This window comes from Protopterus annectens, chromosome 6.part0, assembly GCF_019279795.1.
Source record: "Protopterus annectens isolate FY-2018-M chromosome 6.part0, PAN1.0, whole genome shotgun sequence".
In the NCBI taxonomy this organism is placed as follows: Eukaryota; Metazoa; Chordata; order Ceratodontiformes; family Protopteridae; genus Protopterus; species Protopterus annectens.
This window is the reverse complement of record NC_056737.1, coordinates 1,362,718,132-1,362,744,586: the sequence shown is the minus strand read 5'-3', so window position 1 is coordinate 1,362,744,586 and position 26,455 is coordinate 1,362,718,132. Positions and strand designations below refer to the sequence as shown.

The following is a 26,455-nucleotide window of genomic DNA, read 5'->3' as shown; positions in this document are numbered from 1 at the left end:
TATTATTGAGAGCCTCCGCGAATGTTTTTGTGTTTCTATTTGTGGATTTTGGTGGTGTAGACTTAGTGAGACTATGTGATGAGTGTGGTGTGGTGCAAGTGTTTACGTTCTCTTGACTGTCACGTTCAGTCTTGATTGGCTAGATAAGTGCATCTCTCACAGGTTGTAGTGTTGGGTGGTAGGAGGAGAGGTTTGTCTGTGTACATGAGGCAATTTCTACATTGCCCCAAGATGGCCAGATTCATCAGATAGGAGAGAACACTGGGAGCTGACCCTTGGACATGCCTGAATAAAAAAACTATTTTCCTCTAGATAAGTGAGGAAAGTGAGTACAAGAGCTGTTTTTCTCTAAACAAGTGAGGAATGTAAGTACCAAAACTGTTTTCCTCTAGGTAATGAGGAAGGTTGAGTGCTGTAGTAATTAGTCAGAAGACCTTTTCAACTGAAGAATTATTTGCAACTAAGATTGCCTCCAAAGAATTGCAGTGTACACTGGCCATGGCACTGTTACATGGTGATGGCGGGATGACTATACTTAACAGTCTGATATGCTGACATTTACAAATGAGGTGCTGCCTGTGGTGAAGTCATCTTGTTGCCATCTGTGGCAAGAAAGAAATGTCCAGTCTTGTCAGCTCCATGCTGGCATAAGAAAAGGTCAACATAAAATCATGTTTTTACTGTTGAAAAGTAGCTGGATCAAGACCTTTCTTCTGGAAATCACTGCTGTGATTATATTTCCTTGGTCTTTATGTCTCTTACCTTTTGACTGCACTGCTTTCTTCTATTCATACAGTTTTTAGCCCTAAAAATCTTCACATCTGTGTTTACAGGGTTTTTTTGACTATCTTAACTGAGTAAAGGATCATGTAAACAAATATTCACAGCTGTAAATGAACTTCAGTCACAAAATGCATTGAAAGTACTATATTTTTGCTTTTGTTATTTGAAAGTTAATCTAAAATTGATCTGCATCAAACTCCTACTCCTATAGCACAGATGGATGAAGCCCTTACTGCGACCCGGATTCTGTGGTGATAGAGTGGGCCAGGAGGATGGGAGTCAGTGGTCACTGTTGGATCGCCCATCATGGGGAAGGGAGGCACCTCTGGGCTTTGTATCTGCCAAGTGGGAACTTTGGGCATTGCATCTGCATAGATTATACCTAGACAGTATGGTCTGCAGCAATGCATGCACTGTAAACTCATGCATATGGATTTGAGCATGTTAACCTAGGAAGCTGGGCAGCAACTACATGTTTCTGACTGGGGTTAGGAATTCTATCGGAGGTCCACCTAACAGACTGACTGACTCACGTCTCAGAGAGGGACCAGTCAACAGACTTCCCCTGAGGAATAAATGGGCTTCATCTGTAACCTCACTGAGAAGATGGGCACAAACTTCATTGTGTCTTGGAGATGCTGATGAGCTTGATAGGCCCGGTGGATTCAGGATAGAAAGGGGGCTTGGTGAACTCACACAATGGGCCTAGTTGGTTCCATCAAGAAGAATGAATGCACTGACTGTTCAAGGGCAGCAGTGGTCAGTGGGTCAGTTAATTACATGTGTGGAGCTTGATCTATTTCTGCATGGTACATGCAAACTGGAGGCGGGATTACTTCCCAGAATCATGTCATATCATTTGATGCAGGAGAAGAGGGAAACTGATGAGTAGCTGAGTGGACACTAGGGCAGCAGTTAAGAGTTTTTTCTTTGACATTCATTTTAAAAAGAAATGCAATCAAGAGCAGTCATTAGAAAACTACAAGTGTGGACTACCCAGGTTATCTGAACAGTCACCCACGTTGGTGTATACTAACAACTGTTGTGTACCCTTGCAGCCTTATACAGACTAATCGAGAACCATGGATATGCACAGGTCTCCATTTATTAATTATTGCTTTACAGCCTACAACAAACTGGAATGAGGACTGTGCATCATTAGAAAGTGCAACTATTTCTGGTCAAGTACTTCGAATATGAAATGTCAATATTATGATTTTTAATGTCTGCAGGACATGTTCTATGCCATACGAATAAATTTGGACCCCTTTTTAAATACCTTGACTACAATTGTGACATCTGTTTGTAAGGAAAAAGCAAGAATAATTCATTCCTTCACAACAAAATGTTTGGTTTTGCTTTCTGTTCATAGGGCACATGTGGTTTTTATTTTATAGTACAAAACACCTTTTTCTCAATTCCTTATGAATTAACAACAAATATCTAAAATAGGGATCAAGTTTTACATGAAATAGTAGAAGTCTGGCAGTTAGTGCAAGCTAGCGCAATGGACTAAAACACAGATTGTTAATGAGCTGCTTTGTGTATCAAGGGTATGTACAGGGTTTGAATCTTTCTACCTTCATTTGCATACTGTGTGACCTAGACCAAGTCACTTAACCAGACATTGCTCTGGGAAATTGGGACTTTGGGCTTGGCTCCACAATGGTGTCCTAGACTACATAGGTTCACAGGTTGGTACTAGGCTATCGGCCCTAGGGTCTACACAAGCCTAGCCATAACAATTTCCTGGATATTTCTTCCCACAGTATTTACTTCCCTGGACCCCTGTCTAGCAGGGCGACTGACATGGTCCCCGGGGTGAATTTCCTATCTCCCATCCAACTGTCAAGGTTCCTTTTGAACAGAGCCAAGGAGGCACTCTGCTTGACATGTATGGGCAGTCTATTCCAGAGTATGGGGAGTCTCTGGGTCAGGAACCTATCCCTCCAGCATGTTTTGTTCATTGTGATGACAAGGTTTAGATCCCCGGAGCATGTGGCTCTGAGGGATTGGGATTTCTTTAAGTGGAGCATATCCAACAGCTCAGGTTCTGACATGGCCTTGTATGTTAAGCAGAGAACACCTCTGAGTAGACGATATGCCACAGAGTATAGCTGCAATTTTTTTTAGATGGTCAGCATAGGGCATTTGCTTTAGGCCTGTGATTCTTTTAGTGAGATACTCTGTGACCTTTCCAGCTGTTGCAGATGTCTTGTGAGGTACATACCAAATGGGGCATTGTACTCTATAATGGGTCTATTGAAGGATGAGTACAGTGGGACAATGACCTACCTTTTTACTGGATGAAAAGCCCTTAGTCATGAGGTGTGCCACATAGAAGGATTTCCTGACTGTTGTGGCAATGTGGTTATCCAAGGTGAGACCACTGTCCATCTGTGTCCCTAAGTCTCTCATCACACTTTTGGTGTTTAGTGTACTGCCACCTATGTGGTAATTCATGGGTACATGGTTTTTCCCAAAGGGTACAACTACACATTTCTTGGCATTAAGCTTGAGCTCATGGCTCTGGCACCAAGCATCTGTTTCTATAAGGCCCTTTTGTAGAATATCCACATAATTTGGGGATTCAGTAATGGCTCCCAGTTTGCTGTCATCTGCAAATTTTGTTAGCCAGAGTCCCTTAGTGTTGGCCTGTACTTCAGAGAAGTAGATGCCAAACAAGTGCGGTCCCAGGACTGAACCCTGAGGTACTCTACTTGTCACTTGTCTGGAGCTGGATTTGGAGTTGGCTACCTTTGCAGTCTGGGTTCTGTTAGTAAGCCAGTTGGCAACCCATCGAGTGAGGTGAGGGATTTATGCCCAGCTTAGTATGTTTATCTATGACTCCAGAGTGGGGGATGGTGTCAAAGGCCTTGGCAAGGTCCAGACAGGCTGTGTGGACCGCCTTACCCTCATCCACAGCTCTGGAGACTGATTCAAAGAAGTCAATCAGGTTCAGGAGACAAGATCAGCCCTTCACGTGTTTGAAGGTTGCCAATGTCTTTGTTTATAAGTTCCATGATAATGCGTTCCTGGCCCTAGCAGATCAGGCTCATCAGACTGATAGGACGGCAGTTCCCGGATCCAAGGTGGATGTCCCCTTGTGGAGTGGGATAACTGCAGCTGTGCGCCACTCAGTGGGCATGAAGCCTGAGGTGAAGCTATGCTTAAACGTGACACTTAGGTGAGGTGCCAATTCATTTTGTAGTTCATGCAGTACATAGCCCTGGATGTCATCTTGTCCCATGGATGCTGTATTCTTAGCTTTGGAGAGTGCAGTTTCTACCTGTGTGGCTATGATTACTGGAATTTGGCAATCTTTTGGTATTGAGATGGGCCCTTTAGAGGGTAAGAAGGGGGTGAAGTTGGCACTAAATCGATCTGCCAGGATATTGGCACTATCCTTGGGATCAGTATATTTAATGCCATTCTGTTGTAGCTCAGAGCAGATCTCAGCATTGCCATTTAGATTCTTGACATAACTATAGAATGCCTTGTGATTGTCTTTGGAATCTTTGGCAATTTTATTTTTGAAACTAGCTTTGGAGGATTTTATAAGGGATCTCAGCTTCTTACTGAGGCTGGTAAGGGAGTTTTTTGCATCCTGGGATTTTCCTCTTTTCTGCAACAGTTTCTTCCTTCTGTTGCATAGTTTGTTTATGGCAGGGGACCACCAGATTGGCTTCCTTTTTTTTTAGGAGAGCGTCTTGGTTCTATCTCGGATGGAACGATTCATGCACAAGTGGATATGCTCATACAGTGCCTTGGTGTAGGATTCAGCAATCGAACTTTCAGCTCCCGTCTGCATGGGTGTCATGAAGTTTGTCACTTCTGACTTGAGTAGCATGAAGTTGGCTTTGGAGAAGTTTTTTTTTACAGAGGTTTCCTTACTGGGGGTGGGATGTGGATGTCAAGGGTGATTTGCTTATGATCAGACCTGACCAATGAGGGGTGACCACTGGTGTGGAGCATCTATCTCCCATGTTGGTAATGACCAGTTCTAGGTTACTAGAGCCCCTGGTGGGACAATGGATTAGTTGATCCAGGTTGTTGGAATCTATGAATTCCAAGAACTGTTGGGAAAATGTATTGGTACCTGAGTAGTTTTCCCAGTTAATGGTAGGGTAGTTGAAATAACCCAGTATTAGGGTATTTGGTTGTATCTTAATATTTTTCCAGTATGTTTAGAAAGGTGTAGTGATTATCTTGGGGCATAGGGTGGCCACGGTGGTGCAGTGGTTAGCATTGTTGCCTCACAGCAAGAGGTTCTCTGGTTCAATCCTCGGCTGGGGTGCCTTCTGTGCGGAGTCTGCATGTCCTCCCTGTGGTCGCGTGGGTTTTCTCCGGGTGTTCCGGTTTCCTCCCACATCCCAAAGACATGCTGTAGGTAGATTGGACACTTCAAAATTGGCCCTAGGAGTGAGTGTGTGTGTGCCTTCAGTGGAAGGTTGGGTGCCAGGCTGGCAGCTCGACACAGTAAAACTCCACTGCCAATCATGAGCAGACAGGTGATCCGCTGTGGCGACCCCTAACTGGGAAAAAGCCAAAAGAAAGAAGAAGTGAGAATGGTGGGGCATGGTGGGGGATCTGTAGCAAGCTACAATTTGGATTGCAGTCTTATCTATGGTTAGTTGCACATGGAGAATTTCAGATGCATTGTGTTGGGCAACTAGCCTGGACGTGTGAATATCTTGGTGAATATGGACACTCCCTCCACCTTTAGTGTTTCGGCCTTGGTTTGATGGCTGAAAAGTGTGATAACAGTTGTAGCCTAGTACTGTAGTGGTGCTCTCTGAAGCCTTGAACCAGGTCTCAGTTACTGCACAGATATTGATGTTCTCCATTTTTAGGAGTGCCTTGAGAGAGTGCATTTTGAGGTTTAGACTTCTAGCATTGAGTAGCATTACCTTCAGATTTTGCATGCTTGTATCTATTACGGTGGTGGTTTTGTACTTTGTACCTTGCCTAAAAAAGGCACTATAGGGGTGGCAAGAGCTTTAGGCAGTAACCTGAATCCCAGGAGTGACAGTTGCAGACTATCTCTGGCAAAGCATCGTGGTTTGTCGATCATGTCATCCCAGGCAGACAGATACTGGATCCCCTTTGAATGATACCAGAAGCTTAGCCAATTGTTGAAGTCAATCATTTGTCCTTATACTGTGGTATAATTCTGGGAGAAGGCAGGATGCTACTCAGGGCTAGGGTCATACCTGCCTGGGCCACCTATGAATCTTACTTTGAACAAGTGATCAACGTGATCTGAACAGGAATATACAGGAAATTACTTTATGTGCTCCTCTTAAAACAGGACCTGAGTTTCATTATTGCTTTCTGCTGGCCGGTAACAGAGTTTGCAATTGCAGCCTTAACATTAGCAATGTGATTTAAATGTAAAATGGATCCATATGCAGTGAGGAAGGATTAGTGAACAAACAATGATGTAGGTATAGGGGCACTTTTAGGGTGGCTGTGAAAAGACTTTGCTTCACTGAAAACTGCAAATATCTAAAATGACAGGTGAAGTTCGAAAGTTTAAAAACACATACAAAAAAAAAAAACACACATGAGAAGTATGCATAGAATTAACCATCTTTAGACTATAGGTTGGTATACAGAGAAGTCTGAAGAATACAGATACAGACTGGTCCAGGACAACTTTGTGTTGATTAGGTAGGATAAGCATGATGTCTCCTGCTAGTTCTGATTATATCCTCACTTGGCAAGTGTTTATACTCCAGTGATTTGGCTTTAATAATTTATGATGTAGACCTCATTTTCACAAGTTCCCTTTGGATGCTTTGTAGGTCCAGCAAGTCTCTTTCAAAAATAAAATGTCTTGGGATTCCACAGAAACAAGCCATTTTTCCTACTGGCTCTTTTCCAATTATCAAAGACGGATGGATAAATAGATAAATAACAAACTGGGCACTAAGCTCTGAACAGTAAAAAGTCACAAGTTGTCTATGCCACTTATAAGATGTTCTGCTTGGTAGGAATGATGCTTCACTGCACATGTTTGCAGCTAACAACTATCTCTTTCAGTAAATACAGGGCTGCACTTAGAGCAACCTCTACAATAAATTGATGAAGTGTTCTTTAGTGATATGGTTTTCATTTGTATCCTGGATTTCTACCCAAAAATGCTACTGGCAAAACACATCAAGCAACTAGTTGTTTTAAAAAGAACAACCTTAAGTGGATATTTTGTAAAGGAATTAGGAAGGGACACCTGGAGGGTGGATGATGGGCAGTTTTCACAAATAATCTAGCAGAAATATGAGGTAATATTTCTGAAATTTATCATTCCCCTCTTCAGGTTTCATAGCAATATGTAACAAATATAGAACATATAATGGTATGAAAGCTATGAAGGGAAAGAAATTACACATTAGAAGGTTGTGACTCCTAAACTTTTTTTTGGAGTTCTGAAATTTTGAACCACTTTCACATATTCCTTCCTTCCTTTATCAGTTTTTATGCTACCTTTATATATGCAGCTGATATAAAAAATATAAAGGGATAACACAAATACTTTGAAAAATACCATAATTGTATCTACTATAATTAATACTGCAAATCTGTTCCTTTGGAACAACGAGGGAAAAAAGATAACATCATAAGTAAATAAATAAAAACATGATCAGACAGGATACTATCTGTGAATAAAGATGCCTTATAGCACATAACTATATTGTCCCTTCATCTCAAAAAGCATCTGAATCCCTGTAATCCTGCAACACTTTTATTAGAGAAGTGGAAAGAAAATCTGCTACACTTTGACCAGTTCATGATTGGAAAAGAGAAAAGCTATTTCAGTTCAGTTTGAATGTCAAGGTTAAATAAATTACAAAATGGTTCAAAGTATAATTCTACTGAAATCACCAATATAGATGGATTCGCAGTAGAAAGAAATTATACGTTCATAAAAAATCACTCTAATACAGAGTCTATCACAATATTAAACCCTCTTGAAGAACAGCTTCATGTACTACTAATTTTATCCCCAAGGGAGGGCACTATTTAGAAATTCTGCTAGTGAATTTAGTTTTAATTATCTTGGTTTGTTACTCTGCAGAATGCAGCATTCTGACTCATGATTTTAGAACCTTATCTTTCTGTGGTTTGTCAACATACAGTAACCCTTATCTTCCTGTTATGACCTAAAGATATCTCTGTGCTGGGGTGGGAGTAAGTTATATGGTGCTTTTAGAAAGGACTGATTCATTTACTAGAAATGCACCCGTACACCAGGGGAAGAATTCTCTTCTCAGAGTTGAAAAAGCTTGAGCCACCTTAACTCATTTACTTAGAAAGCCGACAGTTTGCCAAAGACATAATGAACCGATGCAGATTGTTCATATCAGTATGATTTTAGGCTGAGTTCTACTAACAGATTTTATTAGATAAGTACAGCTTTGTCAGCAGAGGCAGGCACCAAGGCCTCACTCATCTGTTTGGCATTAGGGTATGGGCTACACATAAGTACTGGGGATGGCAACAACCTTGTCCTTTGAGCTATTGGCCTTACGTGGCACATCTCAAACACCTCACATCTCTTCTAAAGACTTATAGGATATAGCTTATAATACCAGGGAAACATCCCAGAATGGTAACACTTTGCTTGATCTTTCATGTCAGGACAGAGACACTTACAAAGGGAATGTCTGATCAGACGTGCTTGATCTTTCATGTCAGGACAGAGACACTTACAAAGGGAATGTCTGATCAGATGTAAGCATGTACACACACACACACACACACACACACACACACACACACACACACACACACACACACACACACACACACTTAGAAATATGTAAGCATTTTAATGCTGTATGGTTTTATCTAATGATTATTCTGCTTTTCATCAGCAGAGCAATAATCATCTAGTACTTAAAAAGCTGGGGAAACAATATTTTGCAAACATGTACCATACAAAAATTACAGATAGGTAACAGCATGTTAGATATGGAATTCCAAAGTGATTTGAGAACTCAGTATAAAAAAAGACTTCTTTTAGAAGACCTTTTAATAAATGGTTTCATTGTAAAAGAATATGGGCAGATGGTGTCTTGTCTGTACAGCAGTATCTCTAATTAAATCTCTTCAAATGACTCATAAGAAACAGATATACAAAAATGTATTTTTAATTGAAGCTCTAATGTCTCCATAATAAATCCATGTTCTTTTATCTATTTTCATACTGATGAGGTACCCCAATGTTTAAGCCAGTTTAAGGCTTGGATGCCATAAACAGAAAAAATAGTGAAACATATTTATCCTATAAACTGAACCAACTTTCTAAGAAAGGAGTAGCTCTACCATTGTTTGTTTTTTTTTCTGTTTGAAACATGCTCATGGTGAAAATTTATTTTACATATGTAAAATAGTACATTTAAAATTAGTTACATTACAATTACAATGGTGAACATTGCGACTATTATTATATTGCACAACCTGACTTCATCAATATGAATTTTTTCTTTTAAATAGTGCAAAATACTTTATACAGGAATGTACTGGAAAGGGTCTTGGCAAACAAAAATATCTTACAGTACTGCCAACATATCTTTGAAACAAAAAAAATTACAAGCTGTACAAATAAATTGCCATAGACAACAACATGAGATCTCTCCTTGTGGAGAGGAAGGCCTAAAAGCCTTCATTTTGCAAAATGTGCGTCAAAACCAAAAATATATTAGTAACTTAACAAAACAGAAAGAAATGTCCAGTCTTGTCAGCTCCATGTTGGCATAATAAAAGGTTAACATAAAATCATGCTTTTACTGTTGAAAAGTCATTTATACAAGTTAAAACAAAAAACAAAAACAAAACAAAAAAAAAAGTGGCTGTCCAACATGGCCTTCTCCATGCTGTAGATCCAGCATTCAGAGTTTGTTCCATGGCCTTGTGGGTAATTTCAGCAGGGAAACTCACCATGTCTATTAATTTATTTTTTTCTTTCTAAAATCCATTAATTGCTCCCAGGGCAGCCAGCAACATGGCACTTACTTTATGCTTCCATCGCTACTGTCTGTAATGTTTTTAGGGATGGGGCTCAGTGTGTAGCCTGGAATCCACCCTTCTGCTGCCGGAGAATGATCATTTGCTGAACGGTATACCAGGTACATATTCTGTTGGTTGACAGTGAGGACCTGAACCACCTCACCCTGATTTACGCTGATCTCATTCTCTTTTAATGCAAAATAGTCCTGGGTCACAATCATAGATGATGTCCCATTGCATCCCGCCATGCTATTCTGCAAAACAATAAACAACAAAGTATTAGCAAAGGAAGAACTGTTTAATACAGTCAAAAATGTTTGTCAAACCCTTCTAGGCTTCAAAGAAACTCCATATTATGTAGCACTGACATATGTTACTGGCAACACATTTTATATTTAATTTCATTCTTATTTTACCAAAACAAATTTGACAATAATAGATTCATCCATGTCTTTACATAAATTGTCAAATAAAAATAATTTATACAATTTACGACTTGTGATTGAAAAGCACCACACTTGATAGATAACCATATGAAATGTTGGGGCTCGCTAGAGTGAGTCCTGAAAGACAGAAACTGAATGGCTGAAAAACAGACTTACCCATACTAAGTCTGAGATGGCCATTTCAAGCAATATTCCCTTTATTCTGAGGCATGGTGATCTTGGAGTTAGTATTTATAAGTTCTTGGGGTAAAAGGGGGGCTTGCCTCCTGCAAAAAAGAAGTTTATAATAGAACAGCAATATTCGAAATTCGCTCTTCTCCTGGCCTCTGATTTTGAGAGTTCCCCTTTTTTGTACAAACATCATAGGCTTATGTTTGGACATTTTAATACATCTATTAACCTTGATGCCATACATAATTTTCTGTTTCCCATCCACAGATCCAAGTTGAGATTGAATATGGACAGGGATGAGTTTTATTTTACGTGTATGGGAAATCTGTTCCAGAGCAGTAGTATCCTCTGCGAGATATACGGAACCTGTCCCTCCAAAACCCTTCTGTTGATGTTGCAGAAGAGGCTTTGATGACTAGACAGAGTATTTCTGATACTGTTTGACTTGCAAATGTGCAGTAAATCCATCAGTATTGGATCACAGGATGCCTTGCATGACAGACACTGTTCACATCTTAACAGTCTGTAGGCTACTTAGTGACAGGGCTTTGACATGGTCCATGTAGGACATAGTGTTTAGGCTTTGTATTCTTTTACTAAGGTAGCCCTTTGGGTGTTCCAGTTGTTTTTTTTTTTCTGTGTCAGCTCTCAGCATTTCAAGTGTTGACATCTCAATAGGCAGCCCACTTGATGACTTCATAAAACTCTGTCACTGAGTGAAGTAAAATGTAGAGAGCTCGGGGAAATGCTCGGAAGTATGTTTTCACATAAAGGATTGCAGATGACTGGAACAGACTTCTTGAGTCTGAGGAAATAGATAGATGAAATAATAATGAAATTCAGTAATTCATGAAACAGGAATAAGAACTCATTAAAGAGGCGTAAGAATCTTATGAGGAGAGAGTGAAGCATTTGGTAGCTGGTCAAGTAGGATGCAGGTTAACCAGCAGATAGGTAGTGAGGATAACCAGCAGATGGGTAGTGAAATGGGAAGGCTACATAGTCCAAGTGATTATTATATGGTGATGTTGCAGACGAGGTTTCAATCCATAGACCGTGTATTTCTGATGCTGTTTGACTTGCAGATGTGCAGTACTGGATCAGATGATGCCTTGTATGACAGACACCGTTCACATCTTAACAGTCTATAGGATACTGAGTCCATGTCTTGAATACTGAGGACAATTTCCGTTATTTAATGCTACACTGCCACCATTATGTAAAGTATTCATGTACTAGCCTGGGGGGAGAAGGAGGAGATTTCAGCTCGATCAGTCCTCAGTCATGGTGCTATTAGCCCTACTAATATAAAATGTACTACCGAGAAAAATAATTAATGTAAATGAATCAGACAGCGAGGGGTAGTAGCACACACTCCAAAACAGCGAATGTGTAGAGGGGGGGATAAAAAAATACTAAAAACATTAATTCCAGTGAAGATCACTCTTAAATAGATAAAACTTTTGTTCCTCTCAAGTATTCAAACAAGCTCCCTCCCAGCAGCCAAGTCTTTCTCTTGCAGTGCATCCCTACCATCTATTTTACAAGTCAGTGAATCCAAGCCATGGTGCTTCTATGTTTTCTGTCTTCTAGTTTATATTTGTTAAATGCTGTGATCTGCTCCTGTACACATGAAAACTATACTTGCAGTTTAATCAGGGAAAATAGGGATCATTCTTTCAGAGGTTTGCCATTGCAAGCAGAGTAGAGTCTGATCCTACTTAATATTTACTATTCACCCTAAGTCTTCAGTTTCATGTAAAGCATGGCATTAAGTCAAAACACACTCACTCACAATTCTGGAGCAAATATCCAGCTAGAAGAATGAATGAAAACAACTGCTTTGCTATATTTGCTATACTATTTTGAAGTACATTGGTAGCTTCATTAGTCCTAAGTCCATTAATCATTATCATTGCTGGAGCTTTCCTGTGTCCTGACAGAGTGCTCTTCAAACTATCTGGAGATATACAGAGCTGAATATATTTTTCTGGCACTTCAGAGTTGTGTACTGTTAATTGTTGCTTGACTAATTTTGTATCATTGCTGGCTGACTTCAGAGTTGTGCACTGTTGCTTTTTCTTCACTGTATAGTTTTTCAGATCTCTGCTGAAGGTGTTGTTTTTCCCCTACGCACCCTCCCTATTCCTGTCTTGTTGTTTAAATTTGGAGGCTTTTGCAGTTGCCCACCCCCACTGTAGATTTGATCTGGGACACTCCCCCCAGTCCCATCTCTTTACCTCATTCTACCCAATAGACTCCTTCTGCATTTATTTTTAGTAATTTTTAATTTAATTGCATTTTTGTAAACTGTGGTCTAACATTGCTACATACTCGTGTGCTAGCTTGCACTGCATTTGAATTGTTTTTACTGCTGTTTTAGCTACTTTTCTGTATAAAAAAAAATTGTTTCCTATCTTTCCTGTAACTAGTGTAGTCCAGATTCAGATTTGCTGTATCCAGGACTGTATGTAAGCTTCTGAGCCCCCCAAGCTTTCTGTGTTGGAGGGAAGCCTTCTAGCTTATCAGTGGGAGTGGTAAGCACTAGGTAATCTATCTACCAGATAAGGAGTGGTTCTGGCCCAGAAATTGTAGTTATTGGCCATTTGGGCAGTTTTTCCATATCTCTAAACTTTCTTGTTTAAAATCCCACATTTGCACTTGTTTCCCCGCTTTCCTGTAACTAGTTTAGTCCAGATACAGATTCGTAGTTTTAGCACTTGAATTTGCGTATTCGTGATCAGCACTTGTTCAGAACTTGTAAGCACTAAATAAGCTACTAATTACTACAGCACTCAACCTTCCTCATTACCTAGAGGAAAACAGTTTTGGTACTTACTTTCCTCACGTGCTTAGAGAAAAACAGCTGTTGTACTCACTTTCCTCACTTATCTAGAGGAAAATAGTTTTTTATTCAGGCATGTCCAAGGGTCAGCTCCCAGTGTTCTCTCCTGTCTATCTGATGAATCTGGGCATTTTGGGGCAATGCAGAAATTGCCTCATGTACACAGATAACCCTCTCCTCCTACCACCCAACACTACAACCTGTGACAGATGCACTTATCTAGCCAAACTGGAGGTAAAGCTCTCTCCAACCAAGACTGAACTTGACAGTTAAGAGGAGAAAGTAAACACTTGCACCACACCACACTCATCACATAGTCTCACTAAATTTACACCACCAAAATACACACATAGAAACACAAAAACATTCACGGAGGCTCTCAATAATAATCTGCTCAAGCAACAGAGACCTCCAAAGCAGAAATGCAAGCAACCTCCACCCCCCCCCAACACAACCCAAATGACACATAGCCCGCAGACTAAGTGTGCCACTCAGCCACAGCCAATAAGGCAAAGCAACGTACCCAACACACTAGTTATAGGTGACTCTATAGTCAGGCACACTGATGTCCCACTCACCAGGCTAAACAAGGAGAAGGTTATTGTCAGCTGCCTGCCGGGTGCCAGGATCTGCTACATAACCCACGCACTCAGGTCACTCCACAACAAGTACAAATATGACTCTGTCATTGTCTATGTTGGTGTGAATGACCTGAGATGTACCTCCCTGGACTACATGAAAAGAGACATGGATGAGCTCTCCGATCTTGTAGCCCAGGCAGGTACGACCCTAGCTCTAAGTAGCATTCTGCCATCACCCAGAATGATACTGCAGTACAAGGACAAAATGATTGACTTCAACAATTGGCTAAGCTTCTGGTGTCATTCTAAAGGGATCCAGTATCTGTCTGCCTGGGATGACATGGTTGACAGACCGTGGGATTACAGATACTGGCTAAGGTTCTTGCCGGCACTATAGTGCCTTTTTTTGGCAAGGTTCAAATGACAAATTCACCACCATAACAGGAACAGGCAAGCAAAAACTGAGGGTGATGCTACTCAATGCTATAAGTCTAAATCTCAAAATGCATTCACTCGAGGCACTCCTTAAAATGGAGGACATCAATATTGTGCAGTGACTGAGACCTGGCTCAAGGCTCCATAGAGCACCCCTGCACTACCAGGCTATAACTCATACCACACTTTTTGGCCATGTAACCTGGACCGGAACACCAAAGGCGGAGGTGTGTCCATATTCATTAAGGATATCCACACCTCCAGGCTAGTTGCTCAGAATAATGCATCCAAAGTTATCCAAGTGCAACTAACTCTGGGCAAAACTGCAATCCAAACTGCAGCTTGCTACAGATCCCCCACCATGCCTCAGGATTCACATTCCTCTTTTCTTGATGTACTGGAAAATATTAGGATTCAACCAAACACCCTAATAATGGCCAATTTCAACTACCCCACCATTAACTGGGAAAACTGCTAATGTTCCAACTCCTTCTCTCCATGCTTACTGGAATTCATAAACTCCAATGCCCTGGATCAACTTATCCACACCCTCACCAGCGGCAACAATATCCTAGATCTAGTCATTACCAACATGAGTGACTGGTGTTCCACACCTGAAGTCAACACCTCATTGGTCCGATCCGACCATAAGCTAATCACCCTAGATATCCACATCCTGCCCCCACCCTCCATTAAGGAAACCATGGTAAAAAATTTCTCAGAAGCCAACTTCACGCTTCTTAAGATAGACGTGGTGAACTTCATGACACCCATGCAGATGGACAATGCAGTTACGACTACTGAATCCTTCACAATTGCACTTTATAAGCAGTTACACAAGTGCATGGATCGTGCTATCCCAAACAGAACCAAGATGCTATCCTCCATAAAAAGGAAGTCAATCTGTTGGTCCCCTGCCATAAACAAATTGTACAACAGAAGGAAGAAACTGTTGCAAAAGAGAGTAAAATCCCATGAGTGGAGGAGCTCCCTGGTCAGCCTCAGTAAGAAGCTGCGATCCCTGATAAAATCCTTCAAAACTAGTTACAAAATTGCCACTGATTCTAAAGACAACCACAAAGCATTCTATAGCTATGCCAAAAATCTCAATGGCACCACTCAGATCTGCTCTGAGTTACAGCACAATGGCACGAAGTATACAGACCCAACTGATATTACCAACATCCTGGCAGATAGGGTCAGCACTAACTTTACCCCCTCTCACCCCCTAAAGAGCCCATCTCTATACTGGAAGAATGCAAAGTTTCTGTAATCACGGTTGCACAGGTAAAAACCAAAGAACACAGCATCTATGGGACCAGACAACATCCCAGGCTGCGTTCTACATGAACTACAGAACGAACTGGCACCCCACCTAAGTACCATGTTCAATCATAGCCTCACCTCAGGATTTGTGCCTGCTGAATGGTGCACAGTGACAGTTATCCCACTCCACAAGGGGGGAGCCACCACGGACCCTGGGAACTACCACCCCATTAGCCTGATGAGCCTGGTCTGCAAGTCCATGGGATGCATCATCATGGAACTTATAAACAAAGACATTGGTAATCTTCAAACTCTTGACCCCACCCAGTTCGGGTTTGTAAAAGGCAGATCATGTCTCCTAAACCTGACAGACTTCTTTGAAGCAGTCACCAAAGCCGTAGACGAGGGTAAGGTGGTTCACACAGCCTATCTAGATTTTGCCAAGGTTTTCGACACCATACCCCACTCTGGAATTATAGATAAACTCACTAAACTAGGTATAACTCCCTATGTCATAAGTTGGGTTGCCAACTGGCTCACTGACAGAACCCACACTGTGAAAGTTGCAGACTCCAAATCCGACTTCAGACCAGTGACAAGTGGAGTACCTCAGGGTTCAGTCCTGGGTCCTCTCCCGTTTGGTATCTACATCTCTGAAGTACAGGCTAACACAGAAGGGCTTTGGCTAAAGAAGTTCATAGATGACTGCAAACTAGGAGCCATAATCAAAACTCCTAACAATGTGGACATCCTACAAAAGGGCCTCACTGAGATAGAAGCCTGGTGTCAAAGCCATGGCCTCAAGCTCAATGCCAAAAAGTGCATTGTCATCCCCTTTGGTAAAAACTCTGTACCCATGAACTACAACATAGGCGATTGTATACTTAACACTGAAAGTGTGATAAGAGACCTTGGGACACAAGTGGACAGTAGTCTCTCCTTTGATAATCACATCACCACAGTAGTCAGGAAATCCTTCTACATGGCACACCTCATCACAAAAGGTTTCTCATCCAGAAAAAAAGAGGTCATTGTTCCCCTCTACTCATTACTCATTAGACCCATTATAGAGTACAATGCCCCTTTTGGTATGTACCTCACAAGACATCTACAACAACTGGAAAGGCCACAGAAATACCTCACAAAGAGGATTACCAGCCTCAAACAGATGCCCTATGCAGACCGTCTCAAAAAACTCCAGCTTTACTCCGTCGCATATAGCCTACTCAGAGGTGATCTCTTCCTAACATACAAAGCTATGTCAAACCCAGAGCTGTTGGACATGCTCCACTTAAAGAAGTCCCAATCCTTCCAATCTACATGCTCTAGGGACTTAAACCTTGTCACCACAATAAACAGAACATGTCGGAGGGATAGACTCCTGTCCCAGAGACTTCCCATACTCTGGAATAAACTAACTATCTATATCAAACAAAGCTCCTCATTAGTACTCTTCAAGAAGAATCTTGATGATTGGATGTGAAATAGGAAATTCGCACGGGAGATCACTTCTGTGGCTCTGCTCAACAGTGGCACAGGAAAACAATTTTCTCGGCTGGGCTTGTATAGGCCCTAGGGCCGATAGCCTAGTACCTACCTATGAACCTAAGAGAATATGCGACATGGACTGGCAATTAGCAAATAGGAATCAGAACTAATATGGAAAATACGATGGTAGAAAACTCTGAAGGTTTGAACTTTGTATGAAAGTATGGTAACAGTGTTGGAAGAGGGTAAACTTGGATCATAGGCTCCTTATTCAGAGTAAGGCCGAAGTACTAGAATAAAAGGGGGGGATCAGTCATTTTAATATACTAGAGGTCTCTTCCAGTCCATTGTGATATCTACAATGATATCAAAAACACAAATGTATCAACGCTGTGACCATCTTTTCCAAAAAAAAACCTGCCTTGTCATCATTTATCTAGCCCTTCCTCTCATCCAACTGCTGATTTCAATTCGGAAGTGTGATTTTGAGGGCTGTCAGTTCTTCCAGGGTCAGATTCTTAGAACTCTAAAAGTTCTTCTTTGATTCTGCCTTTCTGTGCCCCCACACTGCCTTAATTATACTTTGACATTGGACAAGCTTACCCTCTTCAGCTAAAACTTGCAAAAATAAAATAAAATAAATTTCCTCCATTATTAATTTAGTGAATTTAATGCATTATTGCCCAGTAAGACAGGAAATGGTTTCTGGTAAACTCTGGCAATGTAATTCACCCTGCATTTGTCAATCAATTCTCCTATCCTTGACATACCATAACATCTAACATAAGACTTTCTCTTCTCCCAGCTAACTTAAGACTTCCTCTTCTCCCAGCTGGATAAGGCTTAAAAATAGTCTGCCTTTGTTAGCAGGTACTATTTCTTTTTGTGACCACTTTAAAATGATTATGTTTTATTCTGCATCTTTCCTGTTAATGTGGTGTGGTTAATATACAGAAGTCATCAATGAAACTTGTATATTTTCATGTTTACTTTGATAGTTCACCTAACTGCCCACGTGTCTTCTGATGTACAGACTGATTCCCACTTGTCTGGGAAGTATGGTTCCCTCTGTCCCCCCATTCTCCATCACAAAACTTCTGTTCAAAATTATTTAATCAGATTAGGGTAATTCCTCACTCCTTGGTGTAGCAGTCATTAACATCCCTACTATTTTCTGCATTTCCCATCCTCCACAAGTGATCATTGTATCATTTCTTTTCACCTTCTCATCCCTGAAAAAAAAAAAAAAAAAAGACTTCGAAATTCATTCCATTCCTTCACAACCTCCACAAAAATATCTGTAACAATGACTTAACCAAACCTGAATTTTGCTACTAATACTGTGGGTTACCTGCTCCTTTAAGTCCATAATATGTGATTCTCAAAGTCACATGATCAAAAATCACTGCCTAACCTGGGAATTACTGACTTTATTTAAACTTAGAGACACAGCCTAATGGAAAAGAGATCCATTACCTGAAAACAAAAACAGGTTTATTTAAATTCGGAACCTGGCTAAAAAGGCCACTAAAAGATACAAAGACAGGAATTTCCAAAACACTCAGAAATCCAGAGTAACCAAACTGAAAACATCTGCAGGTTAGTTAATCAAATCACAGGCTGAACTCCCTATAAAAAACAGTAGATAATAGTACTCCATTTGCTTTAGGAAATCTCTCACAAGCAGGCTTTCACCAGCTCCTTCAACAGGATAGTCACAATATTTCCCGAACTCCCTTTACACCATTGGCTTATATCTTTTTGCCAAGAACACTTTCTACATCCCTTAAATATCTTTTTAACTGTTCCCAGATGGATCAGCACTCTACCCCTGTTAAATAAAATTTAAATAAATAAAGCTGTACATAACCCCCTACAGGTTCAGTACTAGATGGAAGAATGCTTTATTCCTCAGTGCACAGAAGATATTTTATTAATTGGATGGAAAACATATATTGATTTATGTTCCACATGCATTTAATTTCAAATGAGATTTTATGCTTAATGTACAGCACAGGGCATTTCAGAATCAGGATATGATGTATACTTGACTGACTTAGGGTCAAATGTTGAAGATGGGAGTTTCATGTTGTGAGAGCCATGCTAACTAATATTTAAAACCCTAAAGGTAAGTTATTTAAAATTATGTCTCTATTTCATCTATCATACACAACTAATTAACTTTATTGTTTATACAGGTCATGAAACACTGATTAAGATATAAAAAAATAAATAAATAAAATCAAAGGAAAATTTGAAACAACAATATAAAGTAAATGAAATGCATGGTTAACAAAAACGCCATTAGGACTTCATGTTTTACAAAACTTTGTTGACGTGTTTTATTTACCCATGTGTGTAATACATTTCTACAGTCTTCTAGTTTTACAGCATTATCTTATGCCTTGCCATGATATCATTCTATGTATGCAATGACATACCTTGCCTGGCTCATATTTATCCCCGAGATGATATTGGTCATACCCTGGACTGCTACTGGAGGTAGATATCGTTAAAGGTGGCAAAGCTGCATTATGACTTCCAGGCCTTGCTTGTTTTTCAGGCCCTGATGGAGGAGACTGAGGTTTGCTGTTGAGCTGTGATATCCGGTTAGGCACTACCATTGAGTTGGATTCTTTTTTATGGTACTCAATTGGTGACTGCAATGCTGTCAAAAATGTCAAGATTAAAACAACCTTCAACATTGCTGTATCTACTACATGCACATACTAAAATAGTTTTGTTTATTCTTCTTAACAAAAAGATGACACAAAAGCTACGTTAAAACACTTAACAATCAAAAGAGAAATGACAGATGATCTAAACAATAAACAATGCAACAAACTCAGAGCATATGTTAAGTATCACACCTATAGCCAGGTGTCAGCGAAATGTGGAAAGGGGATGAAATGGTTCAACTAAACCTCAAAGAAAGAAAGAAAAAAGATAAGACGTTTTCAAAGAAAGCCTACCTATATTCATCTTATCTTCTCTGATGCTCCTGGCTGCAGTGCGTCGTAAGCACATTTCAAGACACACGGCATCCTTTGCATTCACTTTAATATAAAATTAAAATGACCTAATGTCTGTTACAAGCTAACTCACAGTCTGTAATCATTTTAAATTTCCTCACTTTCTTTATAGGTCAGCCTGAAGCAGTCGTTATTTTCTTCTTCAAAAAAGAAAACAGTATCAAATATTCTCTTTCAGATCGTCCACTCTCCCCGCTGAGTCTTCGATAACATTTGCCTAAGTCCTACTAGAACTATTCTTTAAAAAAAACATTTGATGACGTACTAAAGCATTTCAATCTTTTTTTTTGTTGTAATTCCATGGTTTCTTTTTACCCACAGGGAATAGTGCATTTATTTCCTGGAATCATTTTCACGTGTCTAACTGAATGTCATTTAACATTTTGGCCACATTGTTTTGGGTATTTTCTGCTTCATCTATACATTTTTGAGGCAGAGTAAGGGCACATATCACTTAAGGCAAGACCCTGAGAAGTATTTATTCTGCAGGCAATATGGTATTTTCCATCTTGACTACAATTCCTATGGTAAACCAGTATCCTATTAATGTCTGTGGTACATACAAACATCTACTTTCTGATGGACTGACAACATAAGGCATAGAAGTGACATCCAGGAAAGTTGGGTTTGGTTATACTAATTTAAAGATGCATAGATCTTGTTTGAGAAAATTTATATCTTCACTGTCATGAAGAGGTTGTCATTCTGCTATTGTCTTTATACCTTTATATGAACTGTTATGTCCTCCAGATGAGTGCAAGACTTAACTGCAAGTCACTAATTTCATCACTGTAATGTGTGACAAAATGTGAAATTGTTTACATGTATATTTAAAGACTGACACTGTGACATCTCAAATAATTAACTTTTCTCTGTGATGTAGTAACCTCACAGTATGTTTAAGTAGCAGGGGGTGTGGGGAGCAGTGGAGGCAAACAATGAAACAGCAAGTTGCAGTAAGTGTCCCATTGTCATAGCAATACTTAGTATTTGCAGTTCTGAGTATCAATCACTAATGCACTAATGTATTGATCGTCAGTCATGAGACCCCTCACACTTAACCGGCAATCCATCCTGGAAGTCTTAGAACAAAATACATAAACCCCTTTCTCTTCCCTGCCTGTAAACTAGTATGTTGCCATTAAAAGGTTGTTGGACTAATCTGACCACTCTGTTGATTTTTCTCATACACAGTATCACATGTAAACAGGTATTTTTGATGGTTCATTTGCAGCATCCCTAATAGACATGGTAAAAGGTCCTTCTCAATGAATGCAAAGGAGTCTGGCAGTGTAGCACAAAGGACTGTGGGTAAGAGCAAGTAATGCCATTTATCCTGTAATCTTAGATTTAATACCGCTAGCCCCCCCTAGAATAATGTATGACTCTCAGCAAATAGCTTACAGTTGAAAAGATGCACCTTTAAGTAGAGGATATACTGAAGTAACAAATGACTAAAATAAAATAAAATTAATTAAGATAATGCATGTCCAATTAGTTGCTCTCTCCCCACCTTCCATACTGAATACGAGGTATCTAGAAATATTTCTGAAGTTCAGATTCAAAGGACTCTGAAGTTCCTCCAACAAAGAGATAACAAGAGATGCATGAATGTCACGAAGGTCAGACAATGATCCATAAACAGCAATATGGGTCGGCATTATATGTCATTTGGGAAAAACCAACATCCTCTTCTGGATAATCAGCAGTGATAGTAATGTAGCTACCCTGTCATTATCCTTAGTGCCCGTAACCCTATACCTGCAGTCTGGATTATCATACACAGGTTTTTTTTTTTTAGCAAAGAAAAACCTATTATTTCAACAACTGTAGACCTACAACCAACTTTTTTGGAGCTACTTTTGTCACCGTTACAGCTGACCATCAGCTGCTCCCAGTGCCTCTCCTCGATCACCAGGTCCACCTAACCCTCCTACCAGTAACATAGCTAGGGCAGGGAGTCTTGGGCAACTGCCCCATTTGCAAAGTGTTGGGGAACATGATCAACCAACCTGATCTTTCTTTCTTTAATGCCTTTAATGACGTTAATTCTTTAAATGTAATACCAGCTTTTAAAAGCTGGTATTACATTTGCGGTCAAACATGAGAACTATAGCAGTCTGTGTGTGGTCTAAACTGTAGCAACTGTTTGGCATATTGAAGCAAAACTTTGCTACAGCTTAAAAGGTAAAATTTTTTTTTTTTTTTTTTTTTAACTAAAATTTGAGAGGTGTAGCACTACATACACATGGTATATAAACTGTAGCAACTGTTTCCTACAGTTTATAACAATACATTCTTATTTATTTATTTTAGCATAAAAGGAGAGGGTCAGGGGCAGGGCAGAGAAAGAGGAGATGAATGGTTTGGCAGGAGGGATGGGGGTGTGTTGTGCATCTGGCCAATTGGTTGATGCCAATAGAAGGAACGTCCATTTTTTTTTTAAATCTTCAATGAAAGAGCTTGGGGGGGTGGATCTGTAATAAACCGATCAGTAGATCAGCTTAATACAGATCCAGTAAATTGCTTTTTTTTTTGTCTCTTCAATTAAAGGGGAGGGCATGGATCTGTAATAAGCAGATCATGATCAGCTTAATACAGATGCCCTGTTCTTTTTTTCTTTGTTCTTCACCAGAAGAACTAAGGGGGTGCTGGCTCATGGTGCTAACTAGCTACTCTTCTGCATTCTATCTCTCCTGCTCTAACTACTTATATGGGCTTTTCAAAAACTGAAGTGTCTTGAGGCAGTGTCATAAGGCTGCTGAGGGAGTGTTTTACATATTTGTGCCACTGGTCTTGGGTACACCCAGTAATAACCTTGGGGTAGGGCATGCAGTGGGTGTCACAGCTATAATCACCCATCAATTCCAAACCTCTAGAAAGTTCTAAGTTAAATTACCACATCTGTTCATAGGTAGTTACTAGGCTATCGGCCCAAGGGCCTAAGTAAGCCTAGTCAACAAGGTTCCCTGCTTTACGCCACCCAAGAAAGTTAATTTCCTGTGCCCCTGTCAAGCAGAGCCACAGAAGTGATCCCCAGAATGTATTTCCTATTTCCCATCCACTCATCAAGATTTTTCTTGAAGAGTACTAATGAGGAACTTTGCTGGACATAGATGGGTAGCTTGTTCCAGGGTATAGGAAGTCTCTTGAACAGGAATCTATCCCTCTAACATGCCCTGTTTATTGTGGTGACAAGATTTAGGTCCCTAGAGCATATAACTCGGATGGATTGGGATTTCTTTAGGTGGAGCATGTCCAACAGCTCTGGGTTTAACATAACTTTATATGTTAGGCAGAGATCTCCTCAGAGTAGGCGATATGCTAGGGCCAGTAATCCTCTTTGTGAGGTACTTCTGTGGCCTTTCCAGCTGCTGCAGATGTCTTGTGAGGTACATTACAAAAGGGGCATTGTACTCTATAATGGGTCTAATGAGTGCCAAGTACAGGGGAACAATGACCTCTTTTTTCCTGGATGAGAACCCTTTAGTGATGAGGTGTGCCACGTAGAAGAATTTCCTGACTACTGTGGCGATGTGATTATCAAAGGAGAGACTACTGTCCACCTGGGTCCCAAGGTCTCTCATCACACATTCTTCATTAAGTAGACTGCTGTTTATGTGGTAGTTCATGGGTACAGAGTTTTTACCAAAGGGGATGACAATGCACTTTTTGGTATTGAGCTTGAGGCCATGCCTCTGACACCAGGCATCTGTCTCAGTGAGGCCCTTCTGTAGGATGTCCACATCATTTGGGGACTCGAGTATGGCTCCTAGTTTGCAGTCATCTGTGAACTTCATTAGCCAGAGGCCTTCTGTGTAAGCCTGTACTTCAGAGAAGTAGATACCAAACAGGAGAGGTCCCAGGACTGAATCCTGTGGTACTCCACTTGTCATTGGTTTGAAGTCAAATTTGAAGTCTGCAACTTTTACATTGTGGGTTCTGTCAGTGAGCCAGTTGGCAACACATCTTGTGACATAGGGATTTATACCTAGTTTAGTGAGTTTAGCTATAATTCCTGAATGGGGGATGGTGTCGAAAGCCTTGGCAAGGTCGAGATAGGCTGTGTGAACCACCTTACCCTTGTCTATGGCTTTGGTGACTGCCTCAAAGAAGTCGATCAGGTTCAGAAAGCATGATATGCCTTTCACAAACCCCAACTGGGTGGCGTCCAGAGTTTGCAGGTTACCAATGTCTTTGTTTATGAGTTCCATGATGATATGTTCCATGGCCTTGCAGACCAGGCTCGTCAGGCTAATAGGGTGATAGTTCCCAGGATCAGTGGTGGCTCACCCTTTGTGGAGTAGGATAACTGTTGCTGTGCACCATTCAGTGGGCACAAAGCCTGACGTGAGACTTTGATTGAACATGGTGCTTAGGTGGTGAACCACTTCATTCTGAAGTTCATGTAAAACGCAGCCTGGGATGTTGTCCGGTCCCATGGATGCTGTGTTTTTGGTTTTAGAGAGTGTAGCTTTTACTTGCATAGATGTGATTACAGGGACTCTGCATTCTTCCTGTATAGATATGGGCCCTTTAGGGGGTGAGAGGGGGGTAAAGGTAGCACTGAACCTATCTGCCAGGATGTTGGCAATATCAGTTGGTTCTGTAATTTTTGTGCCGTTGTGCTGTAACTCAGAGCAGATCTGGGTGTTGCCATTGAGATTCTTGACATAGGTATAGAATGCTTTGTGGTTGCCCTTAGAATCAGTGGCAATTTTGTTTTCATAGCTAGCTTTGGAGGATCTTATAAGGAATCTCAGCTTCTTACTGAGGGTGACCAGGGAGCTCCTCCACTCATGGGATTTTACTCTCTTTTGCAACAGTTTCTTCCTTATGTTGTAGAGTTTGTTTATGGCAGGGGACCACCAGATTGACTTCCTTTTTTAGGAGGACAGCATCTTGGCTCTGTTTGGGATAGCACGATCCATGCACTTATGTAAGTGCTTAGAGAGTGCATTTGTGTAGGATTCAACAGTCGTAACTGTATTGTCCATCTGCATGAGTTTCATGAAGTTTGCCACTTCTGTCTTAAGAAGCATGAAGCTGGCTTGGGAGAAATTTTTACCATGGTTTCCTTAATGGTAGGTGGGGGCGGGATGCGGATATCTAGGGTGATTAGCTTATGGTCGGATCTGACCAACAAGTAGTTGACTTCAGGTGTGGAACACTGGTCAATAATGTTGGTAATGACTAGGTCTAGGATATTGTTGCCCCTGGTGGGGGTGTAGATACGTTGATCCACGGCATTGGAATTTATGAATTACAGAAAGCATTGACTGAAGGAGTTGGTACATGAGTAGTTTTCCCAGTTAATGGTGGGGTAGTTGAAATTGCCCATTATTAGGGTGTTTGGTTGAACTCTAATCTTTTCCAGTATATTACGAAAACAGGAGTGGGAATCCTGGGGCATGGTGGGGGATCTGTAGCAAGCTACAATTTGGATTTCAGTTTTGTCCAGAGTTAGTTGCACTTGGATAACCTCGGATGCATTATCAACAATCTATTGCTGGTCAAGCACAGTTGCATACAATCTATCAGTTTTATAAATGTCTACAAGTAGATGTGACAGGGACAGGTGGATTAAATCTCTACAGTGCTATTAAGAAATGAAGAAATTAATTCATTTGTTATGTATGTTTGACTTTGGATTTCAACAACTGTGGCTACAAGAACATTTTTTAGTTACCTGGAATACTTTGAGCTGGTTGAGGTGCTAGTAAATGTAGCATGTTCACCTGGCCCTGAACACTTACATTTTAATATTTGTGTTGCTGTTTTACAGCACAGTTCAAGATTAGATTACAAGGACTCTCGTACACAGAAAAAGCAGTCTTAGAAAATCCCCTGAAAAAAGTCAGGAAGGCATTTTTAATACTCAAAGACCGTGTCCAGGAAAGCAGAAATTAACATCAGTCTCTACAAAAAGTAGAAAAACCTGATCTTTCTGTTAAGCCATGTGCTACTGTTATTTATGTTGTGAACATATTTGTGTTATACTCATTTCACACTCCTTTATATGTCAGGAATAAAATGGAAATTAGTACCTTCTAGAAAGTTTAGCTGGGCTTCTAAGACTTTTGTGATGTCTTCCATCCAAGCTTGTTTAATTTCTGGATTTGCAGCCTGTAGTACTAACCGTTCTGAAGATGCTCGACACAGTAGGGCAAACTTACACGGATCATTCTCTATGTTCGACTCTAACTTAAGGTAATTCATCTGAAAATGAAAGTACACACATAAGTGGACCTGGAGCAGCAATGTAAACCATAAAAACAAATAATGCAGCTGCAAAGAATAACACTTGACTTTGTCAACAAACTAACAATATTTTGAATATACAATAAGGAGGGGGGAAAACTCTTTACTAAAATTCAGTTTTCACTTCAGTCACAG

At 40.4% G+C, this 26,455-nt stretch overlaps 1 protein-coding gene across 7 annotated transcripts in view; it reads right to left on the bottom strand.

The window, feature by feature from the left end:
• KALRN (kalirin RhoGEF kinase) overlaps positions 1 to 26,455 on the bottom strand; it is a 4,346,166-nt gene that overhangs the window by 457,221 nt on the left and 3,862,490 nt on the right. For 5 of the 7 annotated variants that reach the window (XM_044074920.1, XM_044074923.1, XM_044074922.1 and 2 more), the window contains 3 exons: positions 26,107 to 26,278; positions 19,469 to 19,695; positions 8,921 to 10,049 (listed from right to left, as the gene is read on the bottom strand). In XM_044074920.1, the coding sequence (XP_043930855.1) occupies positions 9,798 to 10,049; positions 19,469 to 19,695; positions 26,107 to 26,278 (651 nt within the window). In that variant the 3' untranslated portion in view covers positions 8,921 to 9,797. Of the gene's footprint in view, positions 1 to 8,920; positions 10,050 to 19,468; positions 19,696 to 26,106; positions 26,279 to 26,455 lie in introns of those variants that run through there. The other 2 variants (XM_044074926.1, XM_044074921.1) reach the window with 2 other exon arrangements.